Source organism: Lycium ferocissimum, chromosome 7, assembly GCF_029784015.1.
Source record: "Lycium ferocissimum isolate CSIRO_LF1 chromosome 7, AGI_CSIRO_Lferr_CH_V1, whole genome shotgun sequence".
Lineage (NCBI taxonomy): Eukaryota > Viridiplantae > Streptophyta > Magnoliopsida > Solanales > Solanaceae > Lycium > Lycium ferocissimum.
Genome location: NC_081348.1, coordinates 31,008,572 through 31,023,822, shown reverse-complemented (window position 1 = coordinate 31,023,822; position 15,251 = coordinate 31,008,572). Strand labels below are relative to the sequence as shown.

The 15,251-nt window shown below is 36.9% G+C and overlaps 2 protein-coding genes across 11 annotated transcripts; both read right to left on the bottom strand.

Annotated features, from left to right (window-relative positions):
* Nucleotides 1–2,178: 2,178 nt before the first annotated feature.
* Nucleotides 2,179–10,048, bottom strand: LOC132064337 (uncharacterized). 8 transcript variants are annotated; one of them, XM_059457285.1, is made up of 7 exons: nucleotides 8,255–10,045; nucleotides 7,970–8,143; nucleotides 6,589–6,630; nucleotides 6,434–6,514; nucleotides 5,988–6,107; nucleotides 2,739–2,837; nucleotides 2,179–2,577 (listed from the first exon to the last, which is right to left on the bottom strand). In XM_059457285.1, the coding sequence occupies exons 1-7, from the start codon at nucleotides 9,350–9,352 to the stop codon at nucleotides 2,527–2,529; spliced, it is 1,665 nt and encodes a 554-aa protein (XP_059313268.1). In that variant the 5' UTR covers nucleotides 9,353–10,045; the 3' UTR covers nucleotides 2,179–2,526. The 8 variants fall into 8 exon arrangements, 3 of the variants coding, with proteins under 3 accessions (XP_059313268.1, XP_059313269.1, XP_059313270.1); XM_059457286.1 differs by lacking the exon at nucleotides 6,434–6,514 and having other exon boundaries at nucleotides 8,255–10,047; XR_009416533.1 differs by lacking the exon at nucleotides 2,179–2,577 and having other exon boundaries at nucleotides 5,988–6,055; nucleotides 8,255–10,039.
* Nucleotides 10,049–10,405: 357 nt separating this feature from the next.
* LOC132064338 (protein TRIGALACTOSYLDIACYLGLYCEROL 1, chloroplastic) lies at nucleotides 10,406–14,939 on the bottom strand. Of its 3 annotated transcripts, none has more exons than XM_059457290.1 (3): nucleotides 14,866–14,939; nucleotides 11,852–11,970; nucleotides 10,406–11,675 (listed from the first exon to the last, which is right to left on the bottom strand). In XM_059457290.1, exons 2-3 carry the CDS (start codon nucleotides 11,896–11,898, stop codon nucleotides 10,637–10,639), a joined length of 1,086 nt encoding a protein of 361 aa, XP_059313273.1. In that variant the 5' UTR covers nucleotides 11,899–11,970; nucleotides 14,866–14,939; the 3' UTR covers nucleotides 10,406–10,636. The 3 variants fall into 3 exon arrangements, with proteins under 3 accessions (XP_059313273.1, XP_059313271.1, XP_059313272.1); XM_059457288.1 differs by lacking the exon at nucleotides 14,866–14,939 and adding an exon at nucleotides 14,528–14,819 and having other exon boundaries at nucleotides 11,833–11,970; XM_059457289.1 differs by lacking the exon at nucleotides 14,866–14,939 and adding an exon at nucleotides 14,528–14,653.
* Nucleotides 14,940–15,251: the final 312 nt, after the last annotated feature.

Here is a 15,251-nt window from a genome sequence, read left to right as displayed (position 1 = left end):
ACAAGAAAATAGTAGAAAAGTTTTTAAGACGAGAAAATACGATCTCTCATATCAAGCTTGGATTATTGAAGCCTTATATATTACCGCTATTTATCGACATCAACCATTGTTAGGGAAATTTGACACTACCTATTGGAACAAACGGGATAGTATTGAACGAGTACTAGTAGACAACAAGGTCACATCAGCTTAAATTTGATTAGTTAAAAGATAGAAATATACTCAGTTGAAAAGATTTCCGAATCAAATGATTGTTAAATTAATGTTAAACCAAGCCGTCTTTCTCGTAGTCTTTTCATCCCAAAAGCCAAAGGTACAAATAGAGTAAAAGGAAACTATTTCTGGATGGTGACTTTGGAGGCTACAGACAAATGTTTTGATCATATCATACAGTCATACTCATTATTCATGCATGGAAGGAGGAGGACACGGCATTTTGCTCTTGCCACAATTAGAAAGGGTACTTTTTTCTTTCCAAAACTTTCGAACTCTTCATTATTTGAAAGCACATTGGGGGTATATTCCTGTATATTAACGTCACAAACAGGACTATAGATGTGACTTTCTAACTAATAGTCGTATATTGCAAAACATACAGCTAAAGAATTCAGACATAAGACTATAACATAGACTAATATGGCTTTCATACTCTAAGTAAGGTCAAGAGCCTTTTGTCTCAAAGGAAATGATATTGAGGTTGATTGTCCTGTTCTGTTGTTGTCTTTTTCTCAAGAAAAATGTTTACATCATTCAACATGGAGTTTTCTATATCGGTTTACTTGTGTAAAATGCTACAATGGAAGTACAGTGTTGATTTAATTATAGGAAATTTGAACACTTATTATTGAAATAGTATTTGCTAATCCGAATTGGGTACAGTTTTGAACTGAACAAGTAAATGAGTGTCAATTGTTATAACTGTACGAAAATAATAATAGAATGACTTTGAAATTTTGGAGAAACAAAGTAGTACTGTATTCGGATAAAATTCGTATCACTGCAAATAATTACGTGTTTTTATTTATGAGGTTAACCTGAAATCATAGATTCTTTAAAATCTAGATGATTCCAAGCCATTCAACATGCACATTCTTCCTCAAAAGAATCATTGCAGTAACATAATGACTGGGAGGATTCCAAAACATTAAGGCAATTTAATTTAAAAGTTCAACCAAAGCTTAGCTCAGGATTCCACTACTAGAGTGGATGCAACAAGACATGAATGCATGAATCTGATTAGAGAGGTCATACCAGAACCAATAAAAACTCGATAAATGATGTTTCTATTATCACAATTCCTATTAGTATATGCTATTTCTGGATGGTCCTTGGACCCCTGTGGCTTTCCTATCTGTATCTTTATTTTTCCTGTTACTTTTGACTAGCTTCACTGCCCTTTACCCAAATTTCACCCTCTCAATTCAGACAACAGTATTATTCAGTCAAGCTGCATTTCATTTACTCAGATAGCTATCCTCACAACTTCAATTTCACAAGTAAAGCAGTGTAGTAGATACCTACGCTCTGTTTTCAATCATTTAGCCTGAAAATATAAGACTGGTAAAAGGAAAAACTCAAAATTCTTGTGGTACTCCAGTAAAACAAACTTAAGACATCAGTCTTTGAGTTTTAGAGCCCGTTTGGCTTAGCTTAAAAAAAGTGGCTTATAAGCTGGTTTGACAAAAAACAGCTTATAAGCCAAAAAAAATAAGTTGGGCTACCCCAACTTACTTTTTTTGGCTTATTCTAAGCACTTTTTTAGCTTATAAGCTGGTTTGCCAAACACCTAAAAAACCAAAAACAGCTTATAAGCTGGTTTGCCAAACACCTAAAAAACCAAAAACAGCTTATAAGTTGGTTTGACCACTTATAAGCCAATCCAAATGGGCTCTTAGAGACAAAATGCATCAGCAAAGTATTAATGTTGCTATTATATATTCAAATCAAGCTTTACTGCAAGGAAAGAAAGAAAAAAGACATAAAACGACATTACTATCAGAAAGGAAATCAGAATATCAGACCAAGCTCTTGCTCCGAAGGATCAAGTGTTCTTCACTTCATTAATCAACAAAAGTTAACTGTCATAACGGAGCAGGAACACGGGAGGGAGCGTCGTGCTATTCTATATGAATACTGCATAAATTAAAGCTGATAGAAGATTACATTTAAGTAACGTACTTGCAAAAGTAAAAGATAAATACATTAAATTTCAACCGCAACGATAAATATAGCAAGTTTCAACAGTCTTACTAGGGACCAGGTTTTACTCTCTGCATCCAACAACTGCTAGAAAATTGCAAGGATCTACTGGAATAGGCTTTTTGTGTGACAAGAAGAAGCTGCTAGCTGTTACTTGTAACAGTCGAAGTGTCCGTGTAAGTGTGTGTGCGCGCGCGTATAGCATACATTACAACATGGCTTTTACAGAATACTATATTTTACCATCATTTTATTAGCAAGGCCCATCACCCCACCCCCCGAACCCCCAAAAAAGAGCATCTCAGTATTCCTAGCATCTCTTCCTGATTATGATGAAGTGCTTGAAGTGACAGCAATTGACAATCTTTCCTGGAACACCTAACAAAATGTATAACAAGTGACATAATGAATATAAGGCATGATAACCTATAGAAAAATGAATTTAAAAGAATAATGAATATATGGCATGATTCCATCAATGAATACTGGTATAGCCTGCACAAAAGTAGGCTGGTGTGGCATCACTGCAAAACCATTACCATTCTGAAGTGTTCCAACTCTTTACCAAGCTCTGCCTCAATATCTTCCACTGATGGCAGCAAATTACCAGGGGACGGCAAATTTCCTGCTTCAAGTACCTACAGCTTTTGTGGTGTAAATGCCATGACAATGCAAATGCTCAAACTTGTAGGTACAAAAGAAAACTGCTTATATATCCAATAGCTAATGTGCTACAAGTGCATCCCAAGAGGATGGCAGGAGGAATAAGTATGAATTTACTTCTACAAAAAAAAAATTGAGTATCTAATATTCGTCCCAGCTCAAATTGATTTACATGAATACATAAAGGTTACAACACATGAGAAGAAAGATTTTCGAATCAGGTGAGCTAATTCGTACAAAATGATCAAAAATTGAATGTCCTAGCCTAAACTGAACTTGAGGAGGGAGGATGGGTGGGAGCCTGTATGATACTCGGTAACTTTTACCCCCTTCCACGTACATGGATACATAGTTACACTCTAGTGAGGTGAACATACCCCTTAGCCGTCTAAATGAAATGGTGCAGCCCTACCTGAACCTGGGTAAGAGGGGACTAAACAGTGTTGGACCCAATAAAGTATTTAATGCCAAAACAATGAACAGAAAAGAGAACCTATCTATCAACATTAAGTATAACCCTCACAACAGAGATCTCTTATGGGCATCTTGCTCTGATCACTCTTCTGATCTCCCATGACTTGTTCATTTCATGCACAGAATTATAGTTCCAATAAATAAACCAGTAACTTAAGCTTAGTAATTTGGAGACGTGAAAGATGGCTGAATGGAAATTGGAATGTTGATTGAAGAATGGAGAGAAGGTCCTATCTTGTTGCCGCAAAAGGTCTGTTGGTATGAAAGGGTGGAGAGGATAAGGTAAAACTCTCTTTCACAATTCCATCTCAAGGCCCCCAAAAGATCGAAGGGAACTGCTTTTAGACAGAAATGAACATGGCAGAGCGGAAAAAAAACATGGCAGAGATGGACACTGTGCAAGAAGAGAAGATGTTGGTTAGTGACTGTAACTTCGGAATTGGAAGGAAATTTCGACCTATCCATGTTGGTGGTGTAGCTGGTGGAAACCTATGTTGAAGCTCGTACATTACCATGATATGAAGCGAAACAGAGGTGAAGCTACACCAAATACCTCTATAGATGCAGAATTTTCCAACAACAACAACAACAACAGACCCAGTGTGATCCCACAAGTGGGGTCTAGGGAGAGTAGGATGTATGCAGAATGCAAAATGTCGAGTAAGCAGCTGGAGGCCTAATCCCAGTGTCTTGAGGGAGAAACCTAGCAATCTTCAGAAGATTGAGAACAACCAAGCAGAGAAGAAGAAGAGGAACATTTAGGACAACCAATATGACGAAACAAAGGTATGGGAGTTAAAAATTAGATTTTTACATCATGGAGAAATGAAGATAGAAGTTTTAAGTTAGTATGTCAGGCCCTAAATGACAAAAGTAAGAGAAGGTTGTAAATATGTTGACCCACAGTTGGAGAGCAAAAATCTAATATCTGCAGGAAACCAAAATAGAGTGGTCACAACTACTCAATTCATCAAACATGGGCAAAAAACAGGTAGAATACACAGATCTCCAGGCAGATAGGAGAAGAGTGGAATTGTTTTTTTCCGATCAAGTAAATGTATTTCATTTCATAAACAAGGCCATAAACCGCCGTATACAAAAATACTTGCACTAAGCCAGTGCGATAAAACCTTACTACAGATCGTGCAGATCCCGAATTATATCTAAAATTGCATCCAATCCTGTACAATAACCAGGTTGCACCAAAAAGCTAGCAAAATAAGACATCTTTGTTGAAGACTTTGTAATTTTTTCCTATAGCCTTCAAAAAAGAGGAGGGGAAAATTATTATCTTATGGGATGAAAGAGCATGATCATGCCAGAATGCAATGAGATGTAATTGATATTTTCAGTCCACTTGTCCATAATGCATATAATTTATCTTGGTCTCTTCCGGGGGTGCATCACCCCCGAAATGGATTGCAGAGGTTAGACCTGTGTTTTGAATTAGCTGAAATCAAAGGTGCTTGAGAGCACCCATGAGTCCCAATTTTTCATCCTAGACAAATGAGAGGGAGTCAAAACACTTTTGGAGTCCAATAGATTAGACGCATCTAGGTAGATAGAATTTATTGTGTGCCTATCTTCATATCAGGATTTTGATCATGATGCTTTCTTCTTCTTTACTTACATATTATATTTTACCAAGATATGGTCGAGAAGATCTGTCAAATGGTCTAATCGTCTGAACCAGCTATGTCCTCAAGAACAGTTCTTCATCACTTGATAATAAAATCAGAATTAGGCTTCAGAACACCTCAAGTAATTGTTGAGAATTGCGATTGCCATCTCACAATAAATAACTGGTAAGTCTAAGGACCCGTTTGGACATAATTTGAAATCATGAGATAAAACCATGATGATTTGAAGTTGAAGTTTTGTTTGCACTTGCAATTTGGATTTCTTAAGTTGTATGTTTTCTTATAGACATAAAAAACCCACAAGTTGTGAAAACCATCAAAACTTTCCCAACCGTACAATCTTACCAAATGAGCAAGTCATTGTTCATAACAAAATTAATACGTTACTAGAAGGCCTTTCTGAAAAATACAACATCAATTGATCAAACTTTAGTTCAATAAAATGGAAAATTGAACATGAGTTGTAGTGTAACCACTCTTTAATATAATCCTCCCACATGGTTGGTAAGAGTAAATTTGTTATACATATACTACCAACCGGTAGATCTTTTAATATTTGATATAAATGGTTGGTAAACATGATTGGTAAATATATCTACCAACTTATGGATCTATTTTTACAAAATATAAACTTATGGGTCAACTTTTACATTTAAAAAATTTGAAATCATGATTTGGAATCCCAAATCATGCCTTTTTGGATGATTTGGGATCTCATCTCATGAGATGAAATCGCATGTCCAAACGCCTACTAACATAACAATAAAAGCAGCAAATGTGAACCAATCACCAAACATTATGTATCTTCAGATGATGATGGAACTTGTTGCCACTGGGAGGAAAACATCAGATACAACAGAAGATATAACGCATGATAAATTGTCAGAAGCATTTTCGCCTCCTTCAATAGCATTAAAAAGTTATACCACAATAGATCAACTAAAGAAGATTACATGGGTTCCTCAAGATATAAGGGAGAGAAACATAAAGATGCACGTAAAGGTCACATACCAATTTATATCCTTCACAGGTATGTGAGAATTCCACATTGTCAAAGTTGATCAGCTGTGGTTTCTCGACTGCAGCAGATACACGTAGAATTGCACAAAGAATTCTGAATTTCCCTCTCATCTAAGGTAGAAAGATAATAGTCAGAAAAAAACATAAGCGCCTTGATCCATGCTGACATGGTATTTTCATTTGTCTTGTCCATGTTAATTTAATAACATGTGTGTCAGTACTCTGCGCAAATCTACAAAATACAGTTAAGAAATTGCTAAAAATTGGAAGTATCCATTCAGGGGTGATGGTACTTAATGCAGATCCTCCAAAGTACACAAAACTTGCTAAAAACTGAACGTATGCATACCAGATACACATCATAATGGAGTTCGTGAGTATCAGTTTCCATAGCACAAAAAATAATTATAGCTCTTTGTCAAAACACAATATAATACCTCTTTTGTTAATTCCTCGGGCACCACATGATCACATTCAGGAAGTTTCTTTCTATGGTGCCGCACAAGTAGAGCTATTAACTGGAAGCTGACAAAGATGCCATCAGTTTTCACAATCTGAATGTTGTTCTGGGAAGATAATGGAGACACCATACCTTAACCTCTTCGGCATTATAACCATGCAGATGGTCGCCATTCTACACAGTGAGTTAAGCTTGTCACAATAGATTACATGCTCCCAATAACTATTTTTCAAGGTAGAAAATAGAACTGATTCGGCTGAATCCAGGCAGATAATCATCAAACAATATCAACCACAAAGGCCTGTGAACACCAATCTCTCTAGAGATGGCAGCGCGGGGGGGGGGGTTGTTGTGCCGAGGGAATTGTTATGCTGGGAGGGTTAAACAACTTTTTTGAGAAGAAAAAAAGAGAGAAAACAACAAAGGGGCGAGGGCGAAAATTAGTGCTACTGTTTTGTAATCGTCCGTTTAAATGTTTAATTTATGCTTCGATTTAGCTTTCTATTGCTTCATTTATGCTTCGGCTTTCTTGATGCTTCATATTGCAGTTACAGATTTGTTTTCATATTGTTGGCAAATATATTTTTTTATCTTTGATGAAGGAAATTATATTTCTGCCAGTAATTTTGTAACTTACAATAATTATGTTTCCCCAACAGAAGATCATTTTGGCTACATCAGGAAGGATTCATATTAGTTGATTTAATTTATTAGCGTTACAGTGACTATTTATATGAATAAAGAATCAGGAAACCAGGTTAAATCTCTAACAAGGATAATTTTAGTTTCAGAATGCTGATATCTGCAAAAGAATTATTTGACTACTAGGCCAAGGTACAAATAAAAAGGTCAAGCTTATCTAGTATGTTCCATAAGCCATGTATTAGCCATTCTTGTTTTGAATATGTAAATAACAGAGTGGGAAAAAGGGAAAAAAAAAAAAAAAAAAAAAACATAGAAGAAAACTGAAGCGGGGCAGGGCGGACTGAAAACACATTAAAACGCTTTGCTGAGCAGGTTAAAATTTTTTTGCGGTAAGGCCTAACAGCCCCGCCCCACGCCGTATGCCATGTCTATACCACTCCATATCTCTTTAAGTTTGAAAATCGTAGCTTCTCTATCATTAACATGAGACACTATTGCCTATATAGTTTGGATTAGTTCACCTGATTTAATCAGTATGTCTAATTATTCAGTTCTATAATCAGAGTTAAGTTTCATTACTGTTTAAAATTGCCTTTCTGCAAAATGAACATCTTAGTGAAACTTATTTATCCAATTATCTACTCTAAATCAAAATCAGTTTGAGAATTATAAACTAAACATACCTTGACATCGTTTTAACTATGCAATCTACTTGGCTGAAGCTGTTACACGGAAATACACCAATCAAATCTTTTTTACGGTTTAGGTCCGAAGCATTACATGCATAAATCATAATTGTTACATAAACTCCTCAACATGCAAAGAGAGAAATTTATCTGGATCTTCTGATTAAGAATTAAACACATACCATTATTATATGGTAAGACTGCTTATGATAGCCCTTTTTACCAACAGAAAGACCGATTTTGTGAAGCAAACAAGCTGCCTCAAGATACTCAAGATCTTTATCCTCCAAGGATACAACGAATCCATCAGAACCATTGGCTGATTCATACCGTTTTCCCAAACCATCAAACATCTCCTATATCAAGAACATTAACAAAATCATCTCAAAAACAGTATTTCCACCCTAAAAATATGGAACCAGAGATGGTGAACTTCTTAGTGTTTCCCATTTCGAATTATCAAATACCTTTGCAACACTAAAGCATAACGCAGCAGATTTCATGCGCTGTTTGTTATTAAACCTTGTCGCGAGCCTCACTACAGACCTCCACCTCGCATTCGCCCTCGGATCATAATTATCGAAAACCTCTCCTAACTTCTCTGCAATCACACCTTCTCCTAATGCATACCCGGAAACCTCCATCTCCTCAATCTTAAGCTCCTCGAATATTTCCTCCAATAAAACCGCCCCCGCCACAATAAATTCCGACCTCTTCTTGAAAAAACCCTGCTTTCGAACTTTCCCTCCAACTCTTCTCTCGTCCTCACTCAACCTCTCCACTAAACCCTTCAATTCTTCCGTTGTAAAACTCCAATCCCTCTTACTTTCCTCAACATTTCCCTCCATATTACTCGAATAGCCACGAAAAATCGCCTTCTCAATATTCCTAATCGTCCCCGATGAACCAATCACTTTATCAATATTATAATTCTTAATCTTCTCATTTAACCCCGAGGCACGGATTATAACCTTAATATGTTCCCTCATTTCAGTAACTTCAGGAAATCTCTGAGTTAATGTAACATGTCCTAATGCTAGTGAAATAGAGAACAAAGTTTTCCCCTCTTTTCCAATAACAAACTCAGTGGACCCACCACCTATATCAATTGTAAGAATTGTACGGTCATAAACAGGATGGAATTGAAGTATACCTTGGTATATAAGACGCGCTTCTTCGATACCGGAAAGCACGTCAATATTCAGGCCTAGGGTTTGGTGAATAGTGTTAAGGAATTGTGATTGATTGGAAGCTTCTCGAACAGCAGAAGTGGCTACGAAGCGAGAATTGGAAGAAGGAACGTGATGGGATTGGAGAAGGTTCTGGAATTTTTGGAGTGCTTTGGTGGCGCGTAGAAGGGACGCGGTTGAGATGGTTGTGGTGGTGTTAAGGCCGAGGAGGACTCGTTCTTTGAAACGATCGATTGTGAGGAAACGACCGGTGGAAGGGTCGGTGTGGACTATGAGGAGCTTGAAGGAGTTTGTGCCGATGTCTACGGCGGCGAAGAGGTTGTCTTTGGTGACGTGTACGGTGGTGTTGGGGGGAATTGGGAGATTGGCCGACATTTATTCCTGTGGTGACTGAAGTACGCCGATTGTCACTCTGTCTAGCTAATGTTTCTTTTCCCCTTTCTTTGCTTTCCTGGGGGAAAAAAATTACGATTTGCGTTTTACTTTTCTTAACGACTTTCACAAAGAAAACCAAAACCTAACGACTTTGGTGAATTGAAGAAAAGTACTACTCCATCGGCCTTTTGACTGGGCACCAAATTTAAGAGAAAAGAAAAAAGAACTTTTAAATATATCACATAAATTGGGACAGAGAAAATAGGTAAAAGCACTCATATTTTATAGCACTGTAACACAATACAAAACTTACCTTTACCAAAGAATAGAAAACCTATTTTGATATGATTTTGACTACAAACTTAAGTAGACTAATTATGAAAACTAATGAATACCAAATCCGAATTGATTTAGAATTAGCACTCTTGGTTTAATCCCTACGAAAATAAAAGTCTCCTTGTTAAGCTTGAGCACTGCCTGGAAGAGTATATTGCCAAATAGGCTGGAGTAACAAGCTATTGCTTCACAACAGTATTCTTCCCCTCTCAAATATTATTTGGCCACAGATTCATTCCACTAAATTTTTAAAGCTTTGAGCAAATGAAAACTAGCATAATTTCAAGTTTAACACTAGCATATATTCGTTCCATTAACTATTTGTATCATTGTGTTTTTTTTTTTTTGGTTTATTTAAAGATTTGGATTTTTTTTTTTTTTTTTTTTTTTTTTTTGGTTTATTTAAAGATTTGGTTACGGCACGTAAGCAAAAACCTTCAACCTCATCACGTAAATGCAGTATGCTGTTTTGGACACCAACTTGACGAATGACAAAGATAGCGTGACCGAGTGTGCCAAATTGATTTTCCTATACAGGGCAAGATTAAAAAATCTTAATGTAGCAACTATATAAAAACATAAGGAATTGTTGATGTATTCAGCGTTAAAAGAACGGAACATCAGCTAGCTTTCATACTAACATGCTACTGCTATGTCATATCCTTGCACATATTAACCCCGATTCCAAATGAGAATCAAAGGAAGCACAATCGGAAATTCAATCGAAAAGGGTACCAAAACTAGATTTGCTTCAGAAGCGACTTCCTACTAACATACATCCATTTCTCCTTGATTCATCAGTGTCAAGTATCTCGAAACCATAAAATAACATGGCTACAACTTTAACATACCCCACTTGTGGGATTACACTGGGCATGTTGTTGTTGTTGGCGGCGGCTACAACTTTTAACATATTGAAACTTCAATAAATGGAAAACTTAAGAAATGTCACACACAATTCCTCAGGGAATCGCCAGCACCCTGGAAGAAACAACAAGAGAGAGCAAAGTCAGCTATGAATATGCCAACAAGAGATAAAACTACGGCTGAAGTAGTCGACTCGCCAACCCCTTTGGCACCTCCCAGTGTGGTGACCCCCCAAGCACAGCTTATGATGGATATAATAGCACCAAACACCTGTGATTTAATCATCGCACTGATAAGGTCCCATGACCTAAGAGCTCTCTGAGCAGAATCCAAGATTATGTTTATGCTAATTCCATAAACACCATCAGCTAAAAGGGCGCTGGATGCCATTCCAACTGTAAAGCACATTAGGGTCAGAAATGGTAAGGCAATGCAAGAAGCAATCACTCTTGGTGTCACCAAATAATCAACAGGATTTGAACCGAGAACTCTCAACGTGTCTGTCTGCTCAGATACCTGCATGGTGCCTAGTTCGGCAGCAAATGCACTACCGATACGCCCAGCAACTACAACTGCTGTGACAACTGGACTTAGCTCTCTTGAAAAGGCAAGGGCCAAAACCCCACCAACAGATCTATTTAACCCTAACCTAGTGAATTCTCTAACAAATTGGATAGTGAAGGCCATGCCAACAAAAGCTGCAGTTAACAGACAGACACCAACTGACTTAGGTCCAACTCTTTCCAACTGTTGAAGAGTATTCCTCCAGTGGATTTTACCCCTTATGATCCTAGTAATAACCTGCCCTGCCAAAATAAAAACTGATAATCCCCTCCATAAGTACCTGGGAGGTGACCACTTGCTCAAGAACGTTTCTACTCCATTTTCCCATTCATCCACCATAGATGCGTCCATTTTAGACGTAGTTGTGTCCTCTTCAGAAACAGATAGACTTGGATAACCATCAGTAGAGTTAGGAATCACATAGAACCTTTTCGGTTTGGAAGATTTTATAACCTTCTGGATCTGAGCTCCTTGATTAAAGTCAAATTTCTGGGGAACGCAATTAAAGCTCAAAAAGTTTACTCTTGCGTGATTAGTCACTGTACTATACCTGCATCTGCAATCCATACAAAACTAATGTGAGTCAATCTAAGTGACTCAGTATTTTTTAGAAATCTACATCAGAAACCATGCATGGTAAATGGAAAGTTGAATACAAATGCATCAAGTCGCATGTTATACATCTTTATACACAATATTGCAAGTACACATACACGAGGCCAAGAGAGAGACCTTCCAGAAAAGTGAAGAAGAGGATAACAATAAGAAGCTGCTTGCATGTTGGTCTCAGACTAGGGCCTTTTAAGTGAAATCTTGGGTCTTTTAAGTCCCTCGCAGCACAAGAAGATGACCTGCATTAAGTAAAATGATAAGTAAAATCATTACAAATTTAGAATCACAACCTCAAGGGCGGACATAATTTTAAGTAAAAAGATCTGTAAAGCAAGCAGATGGCATCTGTCACATCTATGGCATTTGATGTAGAAATCTGAGACATCAGAACTACAGAGTGGTGCAACTATCTTCTACAGTCTGCATCATCATATGTCATCAGAAACATTATATCCATGGAGGAAAGCCCTCACTGACTAAGTACACTAGGTTTGGGTATACTTTTGGCACTTTGCCAATGATCAAAATAAAATGACAGGATAACTTAATAGATAATTTTCGCGTGCCCTTTGAGGGCATGCCAGTCAATCTAATAGAAAGAGAAAGAGTACCTATATTACTAACGAAGTTCTTCATCCCTCCCAGTTCCAATATTTATAGTGAAGCACACTTTTCACATCCTAGAAAGTGTTCCTTGTGCTCCTCACCACATCCCACCCGAAACTTTTTCCATTTCCTCAATCGTTGGTTTCTAGAAAAGATTTTTTTTTCTTTTTATTCGGATAACTAAATGCTAGATAGTCAATTGTGAACGACAAAAACAAAATGAGAGAAAATTTTGAGGGTGAAACAACAACAAAACTAAGAAGAAAATGGCCCCAAGCAAAATCCAAATCCTTCCCCCCACATGATGAGTGCATTACCAAATCGTACAGTTCTTACCCCCTTCCCCTCCAAAATGTTCCCCTACTTCATACCATTAAGAAGTATATTACGTAGACTACCCGTGTACAAAAGTCAAACAAGTTATCATTTCAGCAAGGCTGAATACATAGATAGCCCCTTAAACTTGTCTCATTTTTCCATTTAGACACCTAAACTAGAGACTCTACCTATTGAACACTTAAACTAAGTTAAAGTGTACCTATTAGACACATATTAATTACTGGCATGGTGCGTGAATCACACCACTCATAAGAGCGTGAAAGTGCTAGTTTTTCATTTTTTTTTTTAAAAAAAAATTTTTGTAGTCTCCTTCACCCTCTCCCTGCCACAACTCCACCACATAAAAGACCACCGCCCGCCAACCATACTCTATCATCACCATCTTGAACCATCATCTATTTACGAACAACCAAAAAAGCCGCCACCAACCAGCCATGAAAACTACCGCCAACTCCCCGAACACCTTTTGTTGAACCACCAACCATTTTTACCCGATAATGATCATTTGCGAAAGTTTTTAGTTTCAAATTGAAGGAATCAAATTTAATACACATGTTAAAATTCGTTGTGGAACTCATGGGACAAACGCAACAGTATCAGTGGAAATAACGTGTCCTCTTCAACAGCTCCATTTTAAGATTTTTACAGATTCATTTACCATTTCTCTGCAATAAGAAACAAATAATACATTATGAAACACAAATCAGAATAAGAGGTTCTTTTCAGCTAAGTTACTCGGATCTTCGAAAGTGTTGCCGCACCCGCGTCGGATCCTCCAAAAATACACTACTTTTGAAGGATCCGACACGCACCCGACGACATTTTAGGAGAGTCCGAGTAACTTAGCTTTTCAGTTCGTGTCCATTCCAAAGAAAGACTAAAAAACTGAAAATGGTAAAGAAATTGAAAGAAAGACTGGAAATGAGGTTCAGACAGTATTCAAAATTCCAAAAGGAAATCAATGGCAGAAATGGTGTTTACATTTTGTCAAGGAACTGGATGTTTTTGCTGGGTTAATTTTGAACCATACCCATAAATGAAGAAATGTTTATATCCTCACTGGTATTTCCACCATTCTATTCTGTTAATGGTAGACAAGTGTAGGGGAGAGGCAGTAGAGATTGTTTTCCACGTGTCACATTTTGATTTGTCCTATTTGTCATGTCACAAGCATCTGAAAGTCACGCTCTGTCTTTTTATGGAAGATTGTATGTAAGGTGTTTAACAGGTACACTTTAACTTAAGTGTTCAATAGAACAACCTTTAGTTTAGGTGTCTAAATGGAAAAATGAAACACGTTTCAGGGGCCATCTATGTATTTAGCCTTTCAACAATATAACAGAAAGAACGCAAGTGAAACATGTTTCACACAAATTCCTTGGCAATGTAAAATCCCAGTTCATGAAAAATACACAACACCATGAATCAGAGTCCCCTACATGCTCAAACAGTCAAACCAGAAAATGTCTAACTTCAAATATATGTTCCACCAGTCATTCCTAAAAAAGCCGCCCAAAATCTACAATACATTAGGAAATCCCAGTAAAAATATTGGCAGGAATTACCACTACTTTTGGGGCAGTTTCACCGACATTTAGCATTATCACAACATCAATTCGCATTTCGCACAATTCTATATTTCCTACAATAACACGAATTCTAAATCACTAAAACCTGGTACTACAAAACAATTAGTAAAGAAATTCACGAGCCAGTGCAGTTCATTCACATTTCCAGCCACAGAGTAATCAATTCAAACATATTTCCATGTTCAATTATCAATAATTGAAAGAATATCGAGAAATTGAGCTTTTGGGATTCAATTCCACTATCTTTTTCCCTTAATCCTACCTTATAAGATGGAACAACGCCGTTTGTGAGTAGAGTTCTTCACTCTCTGCCACTCCCGTCGGAGATTGGCTGTTTCCGAAATCTTTTCCCAATGACCACCTTATCAAAACAAACATAATACTAATATTAATCTTTCATATACAACTTCAGTAACCGAATTGAAGTTAAACTATTAAGTGTCTCGGCCAAAAACATTACTTATAATAGAATCTAGTTCTAGCATTCGGGAATTTTCGGACATTTTAGCATAAAAGAAACAAAAATTTATACAAAGATAACACTAGATTTTGATAAAAGAATTTGGAAGAAGGAAAAAAAAAAGAGAAGAACGAAATTACCTGAATTCGCAGAACCCTAGATCGACGAGAAGAAAAAGAATGTTTCGTTTAATGTTGGAGGTGAAAACGGGTCGCCAGTATGGGTTTGGGTATGAAAATTTGGGTGAATTTTAGGACCCGGTTGGCCATGACAATTTTTTGCTTTTTTCCGAAAAATTATTGCACTTTATTTGTAAATTAATATTTGACCATGAAAATTTCAAATATAAGTTGAAGTTGCATCTTGAATTTGAAAACTCCTAAAATCTTATTTTCACTTTTTTCACTTTCAATACATTCAAACAACCAAATATTTTTTGTAAAAAATATAACCAAACACAACTCCAACTTCAAAATTCCAAATAAAGTGAAACATATTTGATTTTCGTCGCGAGCGCCTACTTAAT